The sequence below is a fragment of the Motacilla alba genome, chromosome 1 (assembly GCF_015832195.1).
Source record: "Motacilla alba alba isolate MOTALB_02 chromosome 1, Motacilla_alba_V1.0_pri, whole genome shotgun sequence".
Taxonomy (NCBI): domain Eukaryota; kingdom Metazoa; phylum Chordata; class Aves; order Passeriformes; family Motacillidae; genus Motacilla; species Motacilla alba.
Window position 1 is genome coordinate 85,491,755 of NC_052016.1, and position 20,644 is coordinate 85,512,398.

The 20,644-nt window shown below is 39.8% G+C and overlaps 1 protein-coding gene across 1 annotated transcript in view; it reads left to right on the plus strand.

Moving 5' to 3' along the window:
- The window catches only part of CLYBL (citramalyl-CoA lyase), a 166,639-nt gene that overhangs the window by 75,498 nt on the left and 70,497 nt on the right, over positions 1–20,644 (plus strand). Inside the window, exon 2 of the mRNA XM_038129558.1 lies at positions 12,719–12,908. Coding sequence (XP_037985486.1) covers positions 12,719–12,908 — 190 coding nt within the window. The remainder of the gene's footprint in view (positions 1–12,718; positions 12,909–20,644) is intronic.

The following is a 20,644-nucleotide window of genomic DNA, read 5'->3' on the forward strand; positions in this document are numbered from 1 at the left end:
TATGTGCAGATTGAAAGGGAGGAAGTGGATTTTTCTTCTTCACTTATTTTAATTAAATATTGAACAGCCTGTGTCAAGAATTTAGAGGAGGAAAACCCTCACTCTTAAACTAAGTTGGAAGAATTTCTTCTTCATGCATCTCCCAAGCAAGCTGTGTGCTTGGTGACTTCTTCTGTCTCTTTCTTCCCTTCCCTCTCTGCCAGCTTCTCTTCTTTCTAATGCCTAACTCTTTCCTCCCCTCTAGGCAGCCATTAAGGACAAGGCTGTTTTCTAAAATTGAGTTTTAAGGGTGGGGAACCAATGATGGAGATGTGTGTTGTGATGCAGTGAGATAGGAAAACCCCATTTAACAGAACTGCGATGTCTGGGAGAAAAGGAATAACCTGTGGAACAAAGCTGCTGGTGAGGGGAGAAGCTTTGGTTCTTCAGCTTTGCCTAAGTGTCAGTGGGCCTTTTCATGTGTTCACTGGCCACAGTGAATGTATGTTATAGCAACCATAACCACACAAGTAATTTCACCTGGGAAATACAGATAAGAAACTTCCACAGGGCATGTCATAAGATAATAGTGTTTGGACTTGCACTTGCACTTGCACAGGCCCATCAGGTGCCCCCAAAAAGAACTGCTGCCTGATAATTTGACCCATCTTTATTTCTTTTTTTTTTTTTTGAATGAAAATAAAACCTTACTGATTTGCAGAGAAGTTGATTTTCACCCCATCTGACTTTCAGTCTGGATGATTTTTTAAAGTGTCCATGTTGATGATGAACTGACCCTCAAATGGGATGGGACTTTGACAGTGGGGGATCTGAAACAGGGGCCTGGGAGCCATCGTTTAAGGATAGGTTTCTGAGTTTCCTGGGATGTGGCAAAGATAATCTGAAGAGTTCTGTGAAAATGTTTAGAGAATTAAATTATAAATGTATCTTAGGAATAGGGAAAAAAAAAAAAAAAAAAAAAAAAAAAAAAAAAAAAAGCTATAGCAATCTTCTGATTTAGTGTTAAAATGTATTCCTTGGCTAATGTTTATCCCCCACCACACATTCATATTATCTGCCTGGTAGGTTCAGCACCTTTATGGTTTCTGAGCTTGCCTACACAGCAAAGGTTGTGCCTGGTAGGACAGGCTGTCATGATATAACCAATGTGTTCCTTGAAATTGCTTCCCTGCTGTGGACACCCTGGGGTGGGGTTCATCTCCCCCAGGCACGCTCACCTCCTGAAGGGACATCAGGAGCTGCCTGAGTCAGGAGGAGGATTATGGCTGAATCTACCCTTGAAAGGTGCACCCAGGGCTTTGACCACTCCCCCCAAATATGCACTCATGGGGGTGGCAGGACCTGACCCACCAGCTCAGTAGAGTGAGGGGTTTGTCCCTTTCAGGGAAGCAAATGCTGATCACTCACTGTGGGGAACTCTGTGCATAGAGAGGTGCTGAGCTTGAAGACACTGGTGGGTGCTAAATTTGCAATTTTTAGTTTGCTGACCTCACTAAGGAGATGGTTTTGGATGGCCATTGCTGAGTTAGGGTTTGGCATTCCCATATAATAAAATTATCCTTCAGCTGCTCATGTGAAAGATCAAAATGAGCTGACAACTGTCACCTATTTATCATTAACGTCACCGTATTTGTTATTTCCTTTAATCCTGATTCCTGAAATCTCACCTTTAACTTTTTTTTACTTTTCAAGAAAATTTTTGTCTTTGAAAAAGCTTGAAAATACAAAGACACAGAACCAGAAAATAATGTTTCAATATGCACTTTAAAAATATTGCAATTTTTAATGCATCATGTTGTTCACGATTTTTTTAATTCTTGGTGGTCTTAGCAAATAAAAAATGAACAGCTTTTTTTTTTTTTTTTTTAAGAGATGTATGGAATAAGAGGCAGATGCAGGATAAATACTGAAGAAAATATAGATATTTCATTGTCCTCTGTACAATAACAGTAATAATGTTGAATTTTGTAATTTACTGGAAAAGGCAGGGGAAAAAAGGAAGTTTCATTATTGCATAATAAAGCACCTAAATAGTGTTTATTTACTGGATATCATGAAGGTTCTGTCTTTATAATGTTTTTTAATCCACCCACTGCTTCTAGTTTGGTATGTTTTAACATTGGATAATAGAACACAGATGTAGTTAAAGGCATGAAAATATAGAAATCAGAATTTTTGTGCAATCCTTGCTATATTTTGAAATTAATAAAATAAAAGCTGGTTTTCAATTGATGTCATTTTTAAAGGAAATTGGGCAGGGCTTATTATTGTTGCTACCACAACCAGTATAGAAAGAGTCCAACATTTTGCTGACATTGAGTAGTGCTAACAGCACAGAAGATTCATTTGATCTTATATAATGTTTTCATGGTTAATAAGATTTTCATATGACATTTTTGCATGATTATAAGTGCTGGAATCTCATTGCAGTAGGCATTAACTCCTGCGATTGAAGTTAAGGGAGATTTCTTTTTTTTTTTAATAGCTAATCAAGAGTTTAACTGCCTCTGGGGCATTTTAAGAAAATGTTATACTGTACTTAACGAACATTATACTACAAATAAGAGTGATATTCCTGTAATTAAAACAGTCTGGATATTGCTTAATGAATGTTTTTCTTATCTTAATGTGTAGGCAGAAAGGATTCATGTAGTTGCCTTTATTAACTTGTGGAGTTAGTTAAAAAGCTGGTTAAAACAGTAAGTCCATATCAGGTCAATATAAAATGCTTATGTAGGGATTTCATTGCTCTTATAAATCCACTAGTTAAAAAATAAACACAGATGCTTGTTTGTGCCATCCTGAGCCATATTGCAGGGTTGTATTTCTGCCTGTAGACATTTCCAAAGTTAAGTGTTGCCTGGAGCACTGCAGGATTTGTAAGTGTTCTTCTTTATCGTCCGTTTAGGAAATATTTTTAAATTTCCACCAGGCTTGTATTCAAAGCCAGAGAGCAGTTGGTTTTCAATTAGTGTGGCCACAATTGCTGTTGAACTAAAAGCATTGTGTATTCGTTCTTTTTTTCTGTCATATTGCATCAGCTTTGATGTAATTATAACATTTTCTTTTTTTTGGCTGTAATTGCAGCACATTGTAGTTTTATAGTCCTGTTCTTCAGCAATTTAGTATTTACTAATTGCTTGCTAAATTGTTCTTTGCTGCCCCATTATTTGGTGCAGAAAACATTCTGAATAAGTCCCGTTTAATAGAAAATAATTCTTTGACTTATTCCTCCTTTCACTTATGTGGAGTATAAAAAAAATTCTACAGAATAGTATTTGGCTAAACATAAATAATATTTTTATTCTTAATCTTATTCTGAAAATGTCATGTTACTTTAGTTTTTTCCTCCAGCTGAAATTGAGCATCTTTCTATTTTTAAAAGATATTCACTACCTGGATTGCATCCGTATACATCCAAGTCTCAATTTTGCACAAGTCTCTGTGCAAAAACCTGAGAAAAATGGGTTGACCCATGTATAGCCTAAGAACACATGGAAATAGAACAGTTTCATAATTCAAAATTAATCCCCAGTCCTGGAGGCACCTAAGCACATGGTTAACTGTAAGTGCTTGACTAGTCTTTTTGATTTCTCTGGGCTAGGCACATGCTCAAGTGGGTTTACAGGAGCAGTTTCAAAATGCTGAGAAGACTGCAATATTGTTTTCTTTTTCTTACATAGTAAAAATGTCTGTGTGTTATATAGTATCATAATTTACCTATGTTTCTAAGTACAGGAATCATCAAAATGTTTGTGATTTGACTAAGTGTAGACTGTCGTAAATTGCAAATTGAGATAAAATATGGTCTACCAGTGAAAAATTCCTAGAAGCGTGACGGGACCTTCAGTTTGTAAAATATCCCCACCACAACCAAAACTATGAAGACAACAGTTTGTAATAAAAAATCAGAAATTCTGGAAGACCCAAAGTGGATGACAAATGCCTTCTTTATCCTGACTCCTGCAGCACCAGTATATTGACACTCCATTCATTTCCTTCTGCTAAATATTGTCAGTCACAACTTCGGTGTAATTTTATTTTAACTCAGATATAAATCAGAAGTGGTTTCAAGGACTGTACTGTTTTCCTTTTCTCTCACGCTATGCAGACATGGATATCTAACCTGCACAGGCTCTGGTGAACAAAGTGACTCTCTGTTATGGATCATTTTAACAGGCAGGAATGGCACTTTATTGATTCTGACTTTATCAAGTGCCTGTTTCTTACTTTGTATATAACTCATTAGCAGCCTGCTCCTAAACTGCTCCGGAGTCTTTGGATGAGTCTGGGACTCGGACTTTAATCACAGTAATTAGCGTGGAATTTTTGAATCCTGGTCTGGATCTTGACCTTGCAGCATTTAGCCAATGCACGCACAGCTGGCCCGGTGGCCGGGGCTCAAGAGCTCAGTAGTGGGGATGCTCCCGGTGTCCTGGTGTGGGAACTGACGCGGAGGGAATGGAGGGGAGTGGGGGAGAAAAGAGGGGAAAACACGTTCAGGAAGAAAAGAAATTCTGCCCAAACATTGTCACCAATTTTTGTGTATGTACACAGAGATGGGTGGGTGCAAAGTCAGTGTGTGAAAAGGCTGGGGCAGATTTAGGAGCAAGGGAAGTACCTCATGGCAAGATGGAGGGGAGAACTGGAAGAGCCAAGAGTGGTTTTGCAGTGACATAAAGAATCTCGTCAAAATTCAGCTTTTCTGCAGAGGCCACCAGGATGGGTCTGATTGTATAAAAGTGCAACCATTGCAGATTTGTGGGTTTTATATATTCACTTCCTAAGACAGATTTTGGCGTGGGATGTTCCAGGACAGCTTTTTGGTTATATATGCCTGGTCCTCCCCCTGAACTGGAAGATTCTCAACCTCCAAAGACATGTTTTTTCCTTTGTGCCACACAGCTCTGATGACACTTGGTGCATATTTGTTTGTACACAAAACCCAAAACCAAATAAATCAAAACAAATCATACATCAATGTCACACATCCAAAGCATTATCTTCATACTTCTCAGTGCATACCTTAAAAAAGGCTAATTTATGTGTAGTTTCTTTTGAATCTCTCAATATCGGTATTGGATCTTCATCTTTATTGTGGGATGTTTTTGTTGTTTAAAATGTGTTGCAAATTTCTGTTGCAGCTGCTAGTTGCAATTCTGTTTAAAAAATGTAATGCAAGAGTTTAGCTTAACAAAACCATACAGCTAGAAAATTTTGTAATATCTCTTTACAGTGCTGTAGATTTTTAAAATGCAGCTTAGAAACTGAATTAGTTAAATAAATGAAAGCACTTAAAATTTTCTTAAAACAAACCTGTCCATACTTAGCGTTTATTTCTATATCTTTATATTTAGGAAGGCAGAGAAATTAACTGTTATCCTATCTGCATGTTCCTTAGTGGCAAAGTGAATGTGTTACAGACAGAGTGCTTTTCAGTGCCCTGCAGTGCTGTGGGTCTGATGAAGCAGCAGAAAGCATCCCAAGAAGCCAGATACTTTGTCAATGGTAAAAGCAAAGCGAGGTACGGCTCAGCTTGAGAATACTTTATGGGCATGATGAGTGATTCAGAGTTATCCACACCGTAAGGAAGGGAGCAAAGCCTCAACTGTATGTCACATATGCTAAAGCTCCCCAAGACAGGACACCAATTAACCTTGGATGATAGCAAACACACACACACACACAGGCTGCCCGAGAGGAGCAGCCTGTTGCCATTAGTAGGAAGCAGCAGCCCTTGTCACCCTGAGCCATTATTTAAATCTCTTTTAAAATTCACTTCTTAAGTCAAAGAACCATAGCACTCTCCTCTTCCTCACAAACAGGCTATTTTTGCTGCCCTGAAAACAGGACACGTAAGTAATATGAGAAGCCAGTGGTCCTTTTATTTTTATCCTTGCTGTCTAATTTGGCCATTTTGAATTGAGAAGAAAAAAATGCCTGATCTTCAGTCAAAGCAATTTAAAGCATGATGGAGCTCAGAGTGAACCAAAACAACAGGGTCAAATGTAGTTGAAAGAACATGGTGGGGTAAATAAAAAGGTCTTTTTTTTTTTTTTTTTTTTTTTTTTTACATTTAGTGCTGATGGGAGGAGAAAGTTTGGTTAACTATTTAACCTATGATAGCCTTTTATCATTTTATGGCTTAGGGGTCCATGATTTTAAGCTTTTGCCAGTAAGTTCCTGGTTTGTATTCAATCTTTTCTCTGGTGCCCAGTTATATGACTTACCTTGATTTACTGGAGATAGGAAAAAATTATAAATAGCAGATGAAGACACGTATTTTTCCCAAAATTACTTTCCAGCAACTTTATATTTGGTGCTTAGTTTTCATTTCCACTCACACTTCTCTGTGTCATGATTTATTTTCTTTTAATCAGTGGGGCTCTCCTTCCCCATTTGGTTCAGCTCTCTGTTTTTTGGCTATAATGCAATGTGTCCTGATGAGTTGGAGTGAGTGCTTGTGAAAGGTCATTTGGAAGCCCCCTTTTCGTTTCTCCCTGCTACAGTTTTTCCAGCAGGCAAGTGCTCTCAGGAGCAGCCCCCTCCAATCTGTCCCTTTTGATATCCAAAGCTGGTTGTTACGGGGGTTAAATTTCTTAATTCGCTGAGTTTTTGTGAGCGCATCTTCAACTCAGCACTCTCAGTCCCCGCAGCTGGGTGCAGACCGCCTGTCTCCCTTGGGATGCTGAGGAAGTGCTAGGGTTTATTCTTTCACCTTCTTCACTTTTGGGAGGCCAATTTTACACCTTTATATCTTCCATCAGCTTCAGGGGAATTAATCTTCACGTTATGTCTGTGAGACAGTATCAGCCTTATGGTGGGAAGTTTAAAATCAGACAAAGCCTCTCCTGGTAAAGAAAACTGCTTGTCAAGAGATCTCAAACCATGAGAGCTGGTGGCTTCTGCCTGCCCTGGAAAGGGCTTAGGTTTGGGGGGTTTCTTAATTAGTTTTTTGAGGGTCAGGGAAATGACCGTACTGAGTCTGGAACAAAGGAAGAAATGAAAATGTAAAGCTGAGTGTTTGGTATGCTGATAACTCCCCAGTTTTAATTTCAGCATAATTGGATCAGGGTTAGCAGCAGTTGTTACGTAAAGTTCCTTCCCTTACATTTTATTCAAAAGTAAATATCATAGCTCTTCACTTTTAACCTAAGTGTTTTTCTTTTTTCTTTTTCTTTTTCTTTTTTTTTTTCCTAAAGAAGAGCTGCTTGCTTTACCGGATTTATTTCCACTAGGAGAGCAGTAAGATTTTGGGGACCTGTATTCTGATGGTAAAGCTTGTGCCATGAGCTTTTGTTTTCCATTCGAGGAAATATTAGCATTTTTTCACATGTTAACTTTTTAACAATTACGAGGAATTTCTTTTCCTTGAAAACTGCTGTCCTTTTCTTTTTCCTCCCCCTTTCTCTCTTCTTGATATTTTTATTTCCCTTTTATATGGAGACTTGTAGATTTTGTCACTTCAAACGTTAGCTGTTCCTCCTCTTTTCTTTCACTTTACAATACACACTAGGAGATTTTTTTTTTGCATATTCCTTCGCTTTCTCTGTGAGATATTGTAGTTCACCAAATTTAAAACACTACCGTATTTAGAATCCCCGCAGTGCCATTTTAAGTATTTGGACCTGGAAAATGCCCCAAGTAATAACTACCTGAATTGCTTTTAATTACACAATATAGCTGCATCATTTTACTTCAGATTCTTTTTGATTGATGCTGTAAGGCAATTGTAACCATGGATGATGGGATTAAGTGCCTCTTGAAGTGACTTTAGCTTCTTGTGGGAACAAAGGGAAAGAAGAGAACACTTAGTCCCTTTTTGAGTGAACAGCCTTTTTTCACTTGCTATATAAAGAAATACAATTAACAAACATTATCCCCAGAGGTGAATTGAAATGTACATGCGGACAATAACCGCTCTTGACTGCAATTAGACATATATGATCCGAGGTATTTTGGCCATTCATTAGTGCTAATTGTTTGAGAAACAAGCCCAGAGAACAAATGATTAAAATGTTAGTGCCATAACCAGGATTATTAGCATGTGTGATAAAATGCATGCGCCGCAGCTGTACCAATAAAACTCTCCAGCGAGTCGCTTTGATTCGACAAACACTCAGCGCGGCTGCGAGCCCTCCGTATTTGCACAGGGCCTGCTGATGTTTATAACAAACAACTTGTATCTTCTTTTCTTAATTAGAAAGAATTACTATGCAAATTGTGGGGCTTTGTAATTCCATAGAAGTTTCCTTTGTTTTTGGCAGATTATTTGTGTGCGGTGGTGTGCTACTCCCCGGTAAATTCAACACAGGAAAACCATTTCGTTTTCTCCAGAGTGGGGTGTTTTTGCACATATTGCAGAAATAATTTGTAGGATGTTTTTGTGCATTAGCTGGATCTTTTTCGGGGCGGGGGGGTTGTGGGTCTTGGATCACTTCAGTCCTTCTTCTACAGCTCCACAGATGTCGTGGTGTGTAGTTCAAAAATACATGTGGAAATTATCCAGATTTTTTAATAGTTTTAGTGAAGGGTCTAAAAATGCTCTTTGCAAACACTTTGCTTATACAATGCCAAAGACTGTAGAAGGAAAGATTTGGCCTATTGAGCAATGAATATTTTTCTATGTGTTTGGCAGATCTTCCAGGGGTGATTTAATTTAGCAAATAAACAGGGAACAGAGGGACAGGTTAAAGTGCTGGAAATCACTTGTGCGAGTACTTTACTTTGTGAGCTATATGTTGTTGGCTCCAATGTCACTGCACAGGTGTGTGCATTTAAGTATGTGTATGAGTATGAGCAATGCTGGAATGTGAAAATGCAGTTTACAGCAGGGAAATTTGCATAATTTGGGGTAATTTTACTGTTCACAGTCACGCTGTACGGCTGCCATTGCAAACTGCAGTGTCTCTTAGTAGTCAAATAGGTTTTCTTTTCTCCTTCCTGAGGATGAACTATTCACTCTTGGGTGGAATGGTTCTCACAGGACCATGAGAAACTTTAACTTGCCAGCTACTTTTACATATTTGATGAAGACTTTGGTAAAGTGTTATGTTTGCTGAAGAAATTTAGTTTTATTTCCAAGACCCAAGAGCACTCAGCATGCTGCCAGATGCTATGAATGAAAATATGCTGCTGTAAAACAATTTAATGAGCATTACCCAATAGCCTAGTCCTTGTTTTAACTTATAGTGCTTAAAGGAAGAAACATTGTCTTAGCAAATTCACTTGGCTTTTGTCCATGTGTTTAGTTTAAAGCATAGTCAAGCTTAGTTTGAATCATTAAAATACTTGGAGCCAGGAAACATATGTAAGATTTTCCTCCTCTTTATGGCACAGGGTTAACAGTATAATCGAGACTGCAGTGCTGTGTGGGTTTTTTGTCCTAAAAAAGCAACTGCTGGGGATTTGTTCATTCTATCAACATAACAGAAGTCAAGATAATCAGGGGAGTGTTTCCTACCAGAGTTGCTAACTGCTCATATACAGAGCACCCCAAGCCTTGCCACTGTTTAAAATCAGTCTATAGACAAATGGATCTATTAATTAATCCATGTGTTCCTCTGCTTTTTTATTGTAGAACATAAAATATGACTTTGAGAGGAAAATGCACAGTGATGATTAAAGAATATATGCCAAAGAATATATGTCAAAGAATTAGCATTGATCCCATTTACTGCAGTCATATCTAAAGATAGGTATGATGTTGATGCTGAAAACTCTTATTTTATATGAATATTTCTAGAGCTCTTAGTTTTGAAAGGAGAAGGATTCTGTGTTGGTCCACTGACACCACCTCCTGCTGTATATATTCTTTTCCTGGCCATACTTTTTGAAAAAAATATTTCTTCTTCAACTTGCTAAGATATCTCGTAAAACTAATTATTTGACACATCGACAGTGTATTTTTATAGTAATTCATGTCCTGAGAAACCTGTTGTTTGAGCCCATGTGGCTACAAAGTTGTTTAGCTGAGGGGGAGATACCAATAGTCACCGGGCAGTAGCATTTCCAGCATTAAGCCTATTAAGTGATGGCTTTTTATTGGATTAAGTCTATCACTTCTGTGGAGTCAGGTGGTCTGCTGAGGAAGCTGTACTGCTCCTCCATCTAAACACAAGTTCATAGACTTGGATGGTGACACCTGACTAAATCTGGTCTGCAGGTAACGGTGCTTTCACCTACACAACACTACACACCATTGTGTGTGGGATGCAGAGCTGGGCTGCCTTCATGGGACTTGCAGCAGTGAGAGGGAAGACGGCTGGTCAAACAGCCTTTGGTTTGATGACAGCCCAGAAGAAATACTGGGAAACATGTGTGACAGAAGATACATCTCATCTCAGCATGCTCTGAGATTATGGTGTTAGCCATGTCTATCAGGTTTCTGGCAGGTTGGAGGGCTGGTGAGAGGCAGTCATTAAGGGTGCTTCAGGGGCTGCTTGGCTCCAGGCTGGAGTTAACTATTAATGGGCTGAGCTCTTTGACTCCTTTGTGCCCTTGGGAACCACAAGGCTGAAGCTATCAGAGAAAGAGAAAAGAAACTAATCACTTTTGTTCCCTCATATATTTTATGGGAAGGACTGCAGACTTCTTTACTGACCTCTGTGTCACACTGAAAAAAGATCCTCCTCTTTCCATTTGAGATAAACCACTCTTACACCTCATCCTTGCTCTCCCAAAGTGTACTACTGCAAGAAAATGAGATTAAGTGGATTTGTCCAGCAGCCACTTGAGTTGCCTCAAGTTCTGTTACCATCCTCACTTCAGCCTGAAGCAGGGAACATGAAGCAGCTTGTGAGAGAGAGGCAAAGAGAATACTTTGGAGGGGCTCAGTGGATCTCAGTTGCATGTCTCCAGGGGTTGAGGTGTAGGAGGTCTCCTCCTACACCTGAGTCTTGAAGCTGTTCCTGTTATTAACAAGGATAACACTGACACTTTTAATAAAATAATGTCTATTTAACTGCCAAGCTGTCCCATTTCTTAAACTGAATTAAGCATTACCAGGCATGTTGCAAAGAGCCCAGCAGTGGTTTTTGTAGGCTCTTAAAATGGATCCACAGAGAATATGCAGAGATGAGGCAGATGGGATGATGGAATTGTTTTCCTTTTCAATTTAGTTTACTGAGGTAAAATGTGATAAAAGCTTTTTTCATATTTTTAACCTAACTCTTATATTCAGCTTTAAGGGTGCACACTCTAGGGGAAGAGAGGGTTCTTCAACAGATTCAGCTTAGAAAGGCGAGTATTTCAGTGGTCTGTCAGTGGTCTGACATGCCACACTGGCTATGATTTAGATTGACTGAACTCGTTTCCAAGCATTTGAGAGTGTTAGTCATGTTTCCTTTGAAGAAAACCCACATGTGTGTGTAGCCATGTGTCATCCAAGTCTAGCAACTTGGGAAGCATTATTAAGAGGGGCACAGAAAAATGCATGGGTCCCTGACATGATGTGATAATGACATGTTCAGCATGGTGCTAGGAAAGCTTTGCATTATTCAAAGTGCTGAATAATATACATGGTAATGCATAATGGTGTTATATTGGTAGGATTATTTTGTGGTGTAAGTGCCTTGTGCTTAGTATGAAGGTAAATTGTATTATTTTGTCCTCATCTTTGATGTAGCAGAATAGGCCTGGGGGGTACAGCATGCAGTGGGGAGGAATAGGAGCAGGCAAGGGGTTTTTTTTTGGAAGGACAAGAAACACAGTGGCACCCTCTATAATTTATTTCTCTGTGCTTGTAATTATGGAGCAAAGCAAGCTCCCCACAGCACTTAAGAGCAGCCTCCTCTGGCAGTCCCACAGCCTCCAAATGCACTAACCCAGCTCCTGCCTGGAGTGAGTTAGCTGGACCCTCACCAGGAATATTGGCACGTGGTGGAGACCACCCCAGACCTCACACCTATGGGCCACAGGGATGTTATCCTCTCAAGCCATGTGGCACCAAAGGCTCACACCTGCACTGAAGTGTGGTGCACAAAGCATTTACAAATTTAAACAGACACCACAGCCAAAAACCATGCTGCTGATGCTGCTGGGTTTATGAACTCTGCCAATGGAAGTCTGTGCTGTGGATGTGAAGGTCTGAAGAGAGTAGCAAGGTTCCACACTGCATAGGGTTTTCGTTCTTTTTTCTTCATTTACCCCTCCATCCATCTTGCTTATTTAAAATTTGCATGTAAATACATTTGTTGATATAATGCTAAGGTTGCAGGATGAACTTCACAAACCTGTGTTTGTTTTAACCAGCACCCCTGCTTCATTCACAGCATGGCATCCAGCTCTTGGAGGAAATGTAGCAGATAGCAGCCTCCTCCCCAAAGCAGTTCTGATCCATTCCCAGCACATTCTGCATCCTACAGAGGAGTCCTATGACAGGGAAAAAAACAACCACCACCCTTCTGTATTTCATAGTTGCCGTAGCACCCAGAATAGGCAGTGTGATTAAAGCTGCATGGATAAACCTCAGCCCTGGCAGGTCTTCAATCATGATTAAGTTTGCAACTTCTATTGAACACGGTAGTTTTGGAGTTTTATATTGTAATTAACTGTAGTACTGATATTTCCCTAACTTGTCTCTTCCAAAAGGAAAAGAATATATAACTAGCCCAAAACCAGCCACTATCTAGGTAGGAATGTTTTGTTTTTAAAATACAGTCAAGTATGATTTACAGCATTGCTGCCAATAGTCTAATTTCAACAATGTCCTTTACAGGGTGGATTCTCCTCTGCCAGCTGGTGTTCCTAAGCTTAGTTATCGCTTTGCATCATCACACAAGTATGTTCCCAGACGGGCTGTGCTCTATGTACCTGCGGATGATGAAAAGAAGATAAGAAAAATCCCATCACTAAATGTAGATTGTGCAGTGTTGGACTGTGAAGATGGTGTGGCTCTGAACAGAAAGGTAATTAAAAATTATCTGTGTGATATAATCAGCACTAAAGAGAACTTGTGCAAAAACATTGCCTTTGCCTTGGGGAAGTGACAACCAGAAAGACAAAGATAACTCTTAAGATATTCAGAGTAATGTCACAGTGATAGGCTTTGTGAAGGCGTTGGGAAAATCTGGTTACCCAGAACTCAAAGAGATCCCGTGTGAGTAAGCAGGGAGGGAGTTTTGCAGGAATACAGAACTGGGCATAAGCTGTCATCACAGAAGAGTGGGAGATACTGTTATTATTGCAACACATTTCTTGGGGAAGAGGAAGAAACAGTCTGTAAGAAGAGAAGTGGGAAAGGAAGTGTTAGTTCAGAATCACCAGGTGGGCAGTTTGTTATTGAAATAAAAGCATCTTCAGATTGTGAGCAAAACAGCATGAGTCTGGGTTTGAGCCTTGGGGTGTTTGGAAAGATATACTTCCTGAAATTTTGGGGGGAAATGCTGTTAGCGATTCCTGTTTCTCAAGAAAGAAGTTAGATCCTGAGCATATCAGTGTTTGGAATGGGGTTGGAGAGCAGAGTGGGAGATGGATGTAAATGTGTCAAGTACCTGTGCCAAGTTTTTGTTAACATTAAACCAAAAAAGAGAGAATGATCTAGCATACATTCAGTTTCACTTGCAATCAATTTTTTTTAATATATGGAAACAACCATTTTAGTATGTCCCATGTCTTAGAACCGTAGAATCATTGGGAAAGACCTTTAAGATCACTAAGTCCAACTTTAAAAATAACTGCCAAGTTAGCCATCTCAAACAATGTATACAAGAAATTGGTGCAAATGTTTCCTAATGAAAGCAATTTCTCAACAGGAATATAAGTTTGCTGTCACATTACTTTCATATTTGTTGGTTTTCCTAACTGTGTCTCCATGCTTCAGACTACAGCAAACACTGTTTAGGGTTCAAGTATAAAGAACTTCTCCAGAAAGTTAGGAAAACAGGCTTGAAAATGTTCCCATGTCCTTTCAAAAATGTGGATGAAATTTTATTATTTTCTTTTTGTTGTGAGTTAATGCTTTCCAGAAGGACTCTTTTGGATAGTGCTTTCTTTAACCTTCAGCTCTTTACAGGTATGTTGGAAAGGAAACATTTTACAGAGTTTGAATGTACCTATTTTAATTCTGAAAAGTGAAAGTAGCACTGCTGGATGTTCCTGCGTGCTGCTGAAGATTATTCTGAAAAGCATTTTTCAGTTGCTAAAATTCTGTGTTGAAAGACTAAGATTATATCTCCTGTCACAGTGAATTAGTATTGTTTCATCACATATCAGAGACTGCTGCTGTAAGATGACACAAGATGTAGTTGTGTATTAAACAGAAGTATTTTTAGGCGCAGTTTAATTATATTAAATAATTTATAGCAGAAGCATTTATTTGTAATAAACAATAACAGAAAAACAACATTTTATTATCAAGATGACAAAGTTGACAGTAGCAACTTCTCAAGGGTGGTAAAATTCTAGCTCTGTTAAAGTGAAGTTGTGCCACTGGGTATAAGATTTCAAGGAAATTAGGAGGAAAACTGGTAATGGAAACTTGAGATGACAGATGAGCCCCTGCCTCAGCTTAAATGCAAAAAGAAAGCAGACAGGAGGTAGAAGTAGGGGCAAGCTACCAAGAAGCAACAAAAAGTGTGGTCCAGCCTCGTAGGGGCAGAATGAGGAAGTTCAGAGCTTGTCTGAAATCAAAACTGTTGAGGGATGAGCAGGACAGCAAAAATGGCTACCTCAAGTGTATTAGCATGAAATATGAGAATAAAAACCAGTGAAATGGATGCAGTGCTCCATGAAACTGCAGGCTTTACTGTCAGAGTCTGCCCAGTCTCAGGCCTAGAAGCAAAACTCTGGGGAGGGAGCGGCCTCAGCAGGGGAGGATGGAGTTCGGGTCTATTTAAATAAGCTGGTCTGTGGGACCAGACAGGACACACTGGAAGCCTCTCAGGGAGCTGTCGTGTGCCATCATGAAGCTGCTGTCTGTCACCACTGAAAGGTCAAGGCTGGGGGATGTTCCTGAAGCCTGGAGAAAGGCCCCTCTGCCCAGAAGGCCCTGGGTGCAGTTGTACAACAAGCTGCACAGGGTCACTGGTGTGTCCTTGCAGCACCAGCCATCCCCCAGGGCCGTGCTGGCACAGCTGCACCCAGCAGGTCCAGGGAAGGGACCTTCCCCTGCATCTGACAGTCTCTCTGTGGAGTCCCTGTGCCCAGCTGTGGATCCCAGGACAAGAGAGAGGCTGACCAATGGGAAGGAGCCCATGAAGAGCCATCCGGCCCATTGTGGCACAGGAGGAGAGGCTGAGGGACTGAGTTTCTTCATCCTGGAGAAGAGATGGCTGAGTTGGGTCTTGATGGACACTTTGCTTCCTGAGGGGAGCTGAAGGGGTGCAGAGCCAAACTCTTCTCAGAGGAACTCAGAAATGAAAAAAGGAAAAAAGGAAAAAAACTGGGCACAGGTTGCATGAGGGGAGATGCTGACTGGAGACAAGGGAAAAATGTCTTGCCCATGCAGGTGGGCAGAGACTGGAAGAGATTGTCCATTGGTGGTGTATCCTCCCTCCCTGAGGGTATTCAAGCCTTGGCTGGATGAAGCTGTGATTGGCCTGGTGTAGAGCAGTAGTTAGTGCTGCTTTGAGGTGCTCTCCTGAGATCTCTTCCAACCTGAATTAGACTCTGTGATTGCATGATTTAGTAGAGAAGCCTAATTCAAAGTGATTGGAAGTTTGAATTTCATTTTTAGATCTGCCACAGATAGTCAGGAAGAGTTTGAGACATAGGTTCTATGAATGTGAAGCTGAAATTATTATTGCTCTTGCAGCTTAATTTATTAATGTTTATGAGGTGTTTGGAGAATTTGTGTGAAAGATATGTCAAGAACATGCATTGAAGTACAGTGTTCAGGGGCCCATTGCAAATGGGTCATTTCAAACTGAGAGGGAAAAAACCACTAGGAAACACAGCAATGTTGAGTCTGTCCTTTATTCATTCTTCTTAAATAGTACTGATGAATTTGACTATTTATTGCTGTGTCTTATACTACTTAAAATGCTACTATGGACTTCCTTCAAACTGCTGCAGAAATGTTGAACTTGGGGAAAACCAGGACCTGACTGAAGGTTCACAGTGCCTTGGGCCAAACTTGCCTGTCTACAGATCTTCATGTGAACGAAGCCCAAGTAGCAAGCTTGAGCCACATCTATTGGGTGTATTTTAACAAGATGCTGTGTGGTTTATATTAGGATTAAGTTAAAATTTGACAGATCAATAATCTGGCATGCCAGCAGCTGTATTTGCTTGCTCATTCAGAAGGAAACGAGGAAGATGAGCTTCCTGTTACTGAAACTGATAACATTTGCAAAACTGCATTTGATTGCAGTAGCAGCTTTTGAAGCTGCGTCCATAAAATAAAAATATTTAACTATTTTCCATGCAGTATTTTCTCTCAATGAAGTTTTGAAAGACTTCCTTCCCTGTGCCTTACCCTCACAATTATGTTTTCTAATGGCTGACAGAGAGCACCAGAAGAGGGGAACCCATACCCATACACTAATCTCCTTTACCATTTCGGTGCCTGAATTTCTTACCTTCAAGAATTACAGCATTGACCACAACTTCAGGTGTCATCTCTTTCCCCTTCTTTTGAATCTTATTTTCTATCTGATATTTTGACTAAATCAGGAAAACAGAAAATACCTCACAGCATTCACAAGGAGAAAATATTTCAGTGAATTTTCTGAGGAGAACCAGTGGGAAGAAATGGCCAATAAGCAAAGTTGTTATAGTATGCTGAGTACTAACCCTGAAAGTAGAATTAGACCTGATCCTGGTATGAGTAGCACAGGGGCTTTTGCAACACCTTTGGGACCAGGCAGAGCGGTAGGAGGGCTTCAAAAATTCAGAATAGGAAAGGTGATAGGGAGATATGCTGGTGTTGCTGAAAATTTCTTTTACAAAGCTGGCTTTAGTCTTGCTGAACATACCCTACAAGTCATGCTGTTCTCTAGTCCTGGTTGGGGATCCATATGCTGTTTTTACAGATGCATAGTGCCATATGATGTAGACTGTCAGCTGCCTCTCAAGGTTTCTGACTCTGTAAGACTTTGGGTATTTCTACAACAGAAATTTAAATTTTGGTTGTGGGAACAATTGATTATTAGTAAAGGGAAGTTACCTTCCCTGAGGTACTATTCACAGACAAAGATAGGATTTCTTTGCCACTGATGTACATGTATATTTTAAAGAAATTACTCAGAATTACAGGCTTGGTGATATTTTAAAGTGAACAGTTCAAATAAAATTTCTAAAACTACAAAATTAGAAATAATACAGATTGCAGTGTTGATATGTCACAAATGCATCATGCTCTTAGAGACAAAAATAGCTTGTATCTATTTCAGCTCTTCACAGGAAAAGGTCTGAATATGCTTTCATTTTGACTGTAAAAAACAAAAAGGTTTTAAAAATGGCTGCATTGATATGCTTGTATGATTCATATAACCCAGCAAGCTGAATTGCATCTTATGAAAGATCTCTGTGTAGGAGCTGAGCTGTCTCAAGGGCTCTCAGCCAAGCCAGCAGTCCCTGCTGTAGCTTTCCTCTGTAGAGCTGCATCACTCACTGTGCTTGTAGGTCAGGTGGATCTATTATCAGGTGGAAAAATTCTATCTTCCTGTTGGAGTAAGGAAGATTTCCATGTCAGTGCATTCATTTTCCAAGGACACAGTGAGCTGCGATTTTGTAGGTAGTTCCCATGGGTTATGTAAAGTTACCACCCGTACAAGAGAGTTTTCTAGAACTGCATTTTTTTCCAGCAGGATCCTGTCTTGGTGGTGCTGTTCTTCAGAGCATCCAGGAGGTGTTAGCTGCCAGGCCAGCCTAGCAAGAGAACGGCTGGGGTTGCTATTATAGCCTTTATATATCTTTGTGAGTCCTTGGGAAGAGTTTTGGAGAATTTTAATGCCTCCAAATCAAAGCTATTTGTGGCTTTATCTTGTTTGTGGTCTGCAGGGCGGTTTTGAAAAACTGGGATAATACGGTTCACTCTGCAGTTCCCTTCAGTGTGCCATCAGGCCAGGCAGAGCACAGTCCCTCCTGCCAAAGATGACCTTTGAAAATTCTCTCAGGCAAATTTTGAAAGTGATAGGATTTGGCCTTTTCTTTCCATGGGGAACGCCGCTGTTATAATTAAGAATCAAAACAAAGCCCCATGTTCCCTCTGCTCATGTTTTTTTTTTTGTATCAGAGGTGTAAAAGCAATCCCTTGGAGTGTACATATGGCTGGGAAACGTCTGTGCACTCCTCTGACATAAAATACTTGAAAACAGGAAATTTTATTGTTGATCCTTGGGAACTATATGGAGCTCATTCATCCAATAAAAATTATTGATATTCAGGGCTTCACTGTAAAATTATGTCAGACTGATTAGAGTTTAAACTCCAAAGCTTTGTTTAACGTGAATCATCATTATGCTGCTTTGTCTCTTTTAGAAAAACATTGCTTTCTCCTCCAGCCCTTAAGCAAGGGAAGCTGGGAAGAGGAAGTCTCAGCTCTGTCGTTTCCCCATGTCCCTTCCTTGAGAGGGGAAGTGATGGCTCCTGAGCCACTGTTCTCTCCAGTTTCCTCAGCAGTGAGGGGAAGTTTGGTTGTGTTAAGAGGAGGTATAAGGAAGGACCTATTTTACTAATCCGAAGCCTGTCCTCTTAGAATCATAGCATAAACGTGATCCCACCTAACATCATGGGGCCACTTAAAAACTCATTGTGCTGTGTCATGGAAGAAGGAAAAATCAGTTAATTCTTCTGAATTGTCTGTTTTAAAAAATAGGATTAAAGCCTGGCTGCCTTTCAAAGTGTTCCATTATGAATAACACATATGTAAGAGATGACTCTTAGTTCATTACAGTTAAGAACAGATCATCCACAAACATGCTGATTTTATGGAGATTTCTCCCTGTGCAAATGCCTCCTCCATCTCTCTAGTGATCTCATCCTGGGGGTCAGAACAAACAACATGCCGGAGAGAGGGCATCCTTGCCTACCATTTTCCCCTTAATCTGAGACCTTCTGACCTTTTTAGTCCTTATCATTGACGACAAGGGGCTCTTGCATATAAAACAACACTTCAACTAAATTCAGGGGTGGAGGTAAATACATAAAATGGGTCAGCACGGTATACAAAAAAAAAAGTGAGGCTTTCTTTGTTGAGGTGCATTTCCTTATTGATGTTATTGAAGGATTTTATAGTATTAGTGGAAGAAAGCTCCAGTTGGTTTCCATAAATTTCTAGTAGCTTCAATTAAACCCAACAGTTTTCCTGTATTATATGATGATAATATCTCTTTTTTTTTTTTTTTTTTAATAAAGTCGTGTTGGTTAGGATTTATCAATGCTGCAGGTATTTCTCTATGCTCATAGTGAGACTGTTAGCTAGTACTTCCTAGGCACAGTTACATGAAACATTGATAACTAGGTTATTTTACCAGGTCTTTCCTTTATTTATAATAAATTAGTACTGTACCTAATTGTATTCCTCCTACAGGGAGAAGGCTTGCTGATAAAGTGTGTAGAGAATGATTAAATGTACACAGGCGCATAGTAGGGTGACTTCTTTTCAAAAGATGCACAAAATTAAAATGGGAATGCTGCTTTCCCCACTGGCTTGCCATTATTAAAAGTCTGAGTAGCATGGGAAATTTCTTCTGTAGGAATTGGGGAGTCCAAAAGTCTCTCTGGTTTATTGTAGGGGAGCTGAACTGTACGGTGAAACTCTGCAAGGCCTTTTTGATCCTTGAAGAGTTCTGATGAATATACATTTTTATGAAAGTTGTAAAGTGTTTTCATTTCCTCATTAATCCCACCATGGTCCTGGAAGAACTGCCACTCCTGAGTACTGACTGTGACAATAAAAGTTTTTGTTCCTATTGTTTTACTCTACAAGCCAATCATCTTCCTTACATAAAGATTTGAGGATTCATAAGGAGATCGCAATATTCAGCAATTTTCTCCTTAATGAGCTCAGTAATGCCTGTTTCTCTTCGAGCAGAGCCTTTGAATTGCCAGTTATTTCTTTTCCACTGATTCAGATGTATCCAATTAAGTTGGACTTGGACATGTACTGATGTAACTATTACTGCTGACAGAATGGTGTCTAGAAACTTAGGGAAAATGTCTTGGCTCAGTATTAATGGGGATTTCAGACAGGAATACATTAATAGACCTGGGAAAATATATTAAAACATACAGTTAATATTTGTATGAACTTGTAAGTCACAGTCCTTCACTTTTGTGTATAGTCAATTGTCTGCAGGTACATCAGCACACCTGGGTACTAAAGGCTAGCTGCAGGACTAGAATGGGTTGCTACACATTTCTGGACCAAGCTTCAATATTTCATCTGTTCTTGTAGCAGGAAGGACCTGGCTACACAGCCACTGAGCACCTATCATTTAGTTTGAAGCGACTTGTTGAGTTTCAAGTGCGCTACAGAAAACCAAGCTAATACTAAAAAGTTCCGTTTACATGGGTAGCAGAGAAACAATCTGTGGGATCAAATTTGAGCACTTTTTTTGTATACAAAGCCATGTGCTGTGCTGTGCTGTGCTGTGTGTGTGTTGTGCTGTGTTCTGCTGTGCTGTGCTGTGCTGTGCGTGTGTTGTGTTCTGCTGTGTTGTGCTGTGCTGTGCTGTGCTGTGCTGTGTTGTGCTGTGCT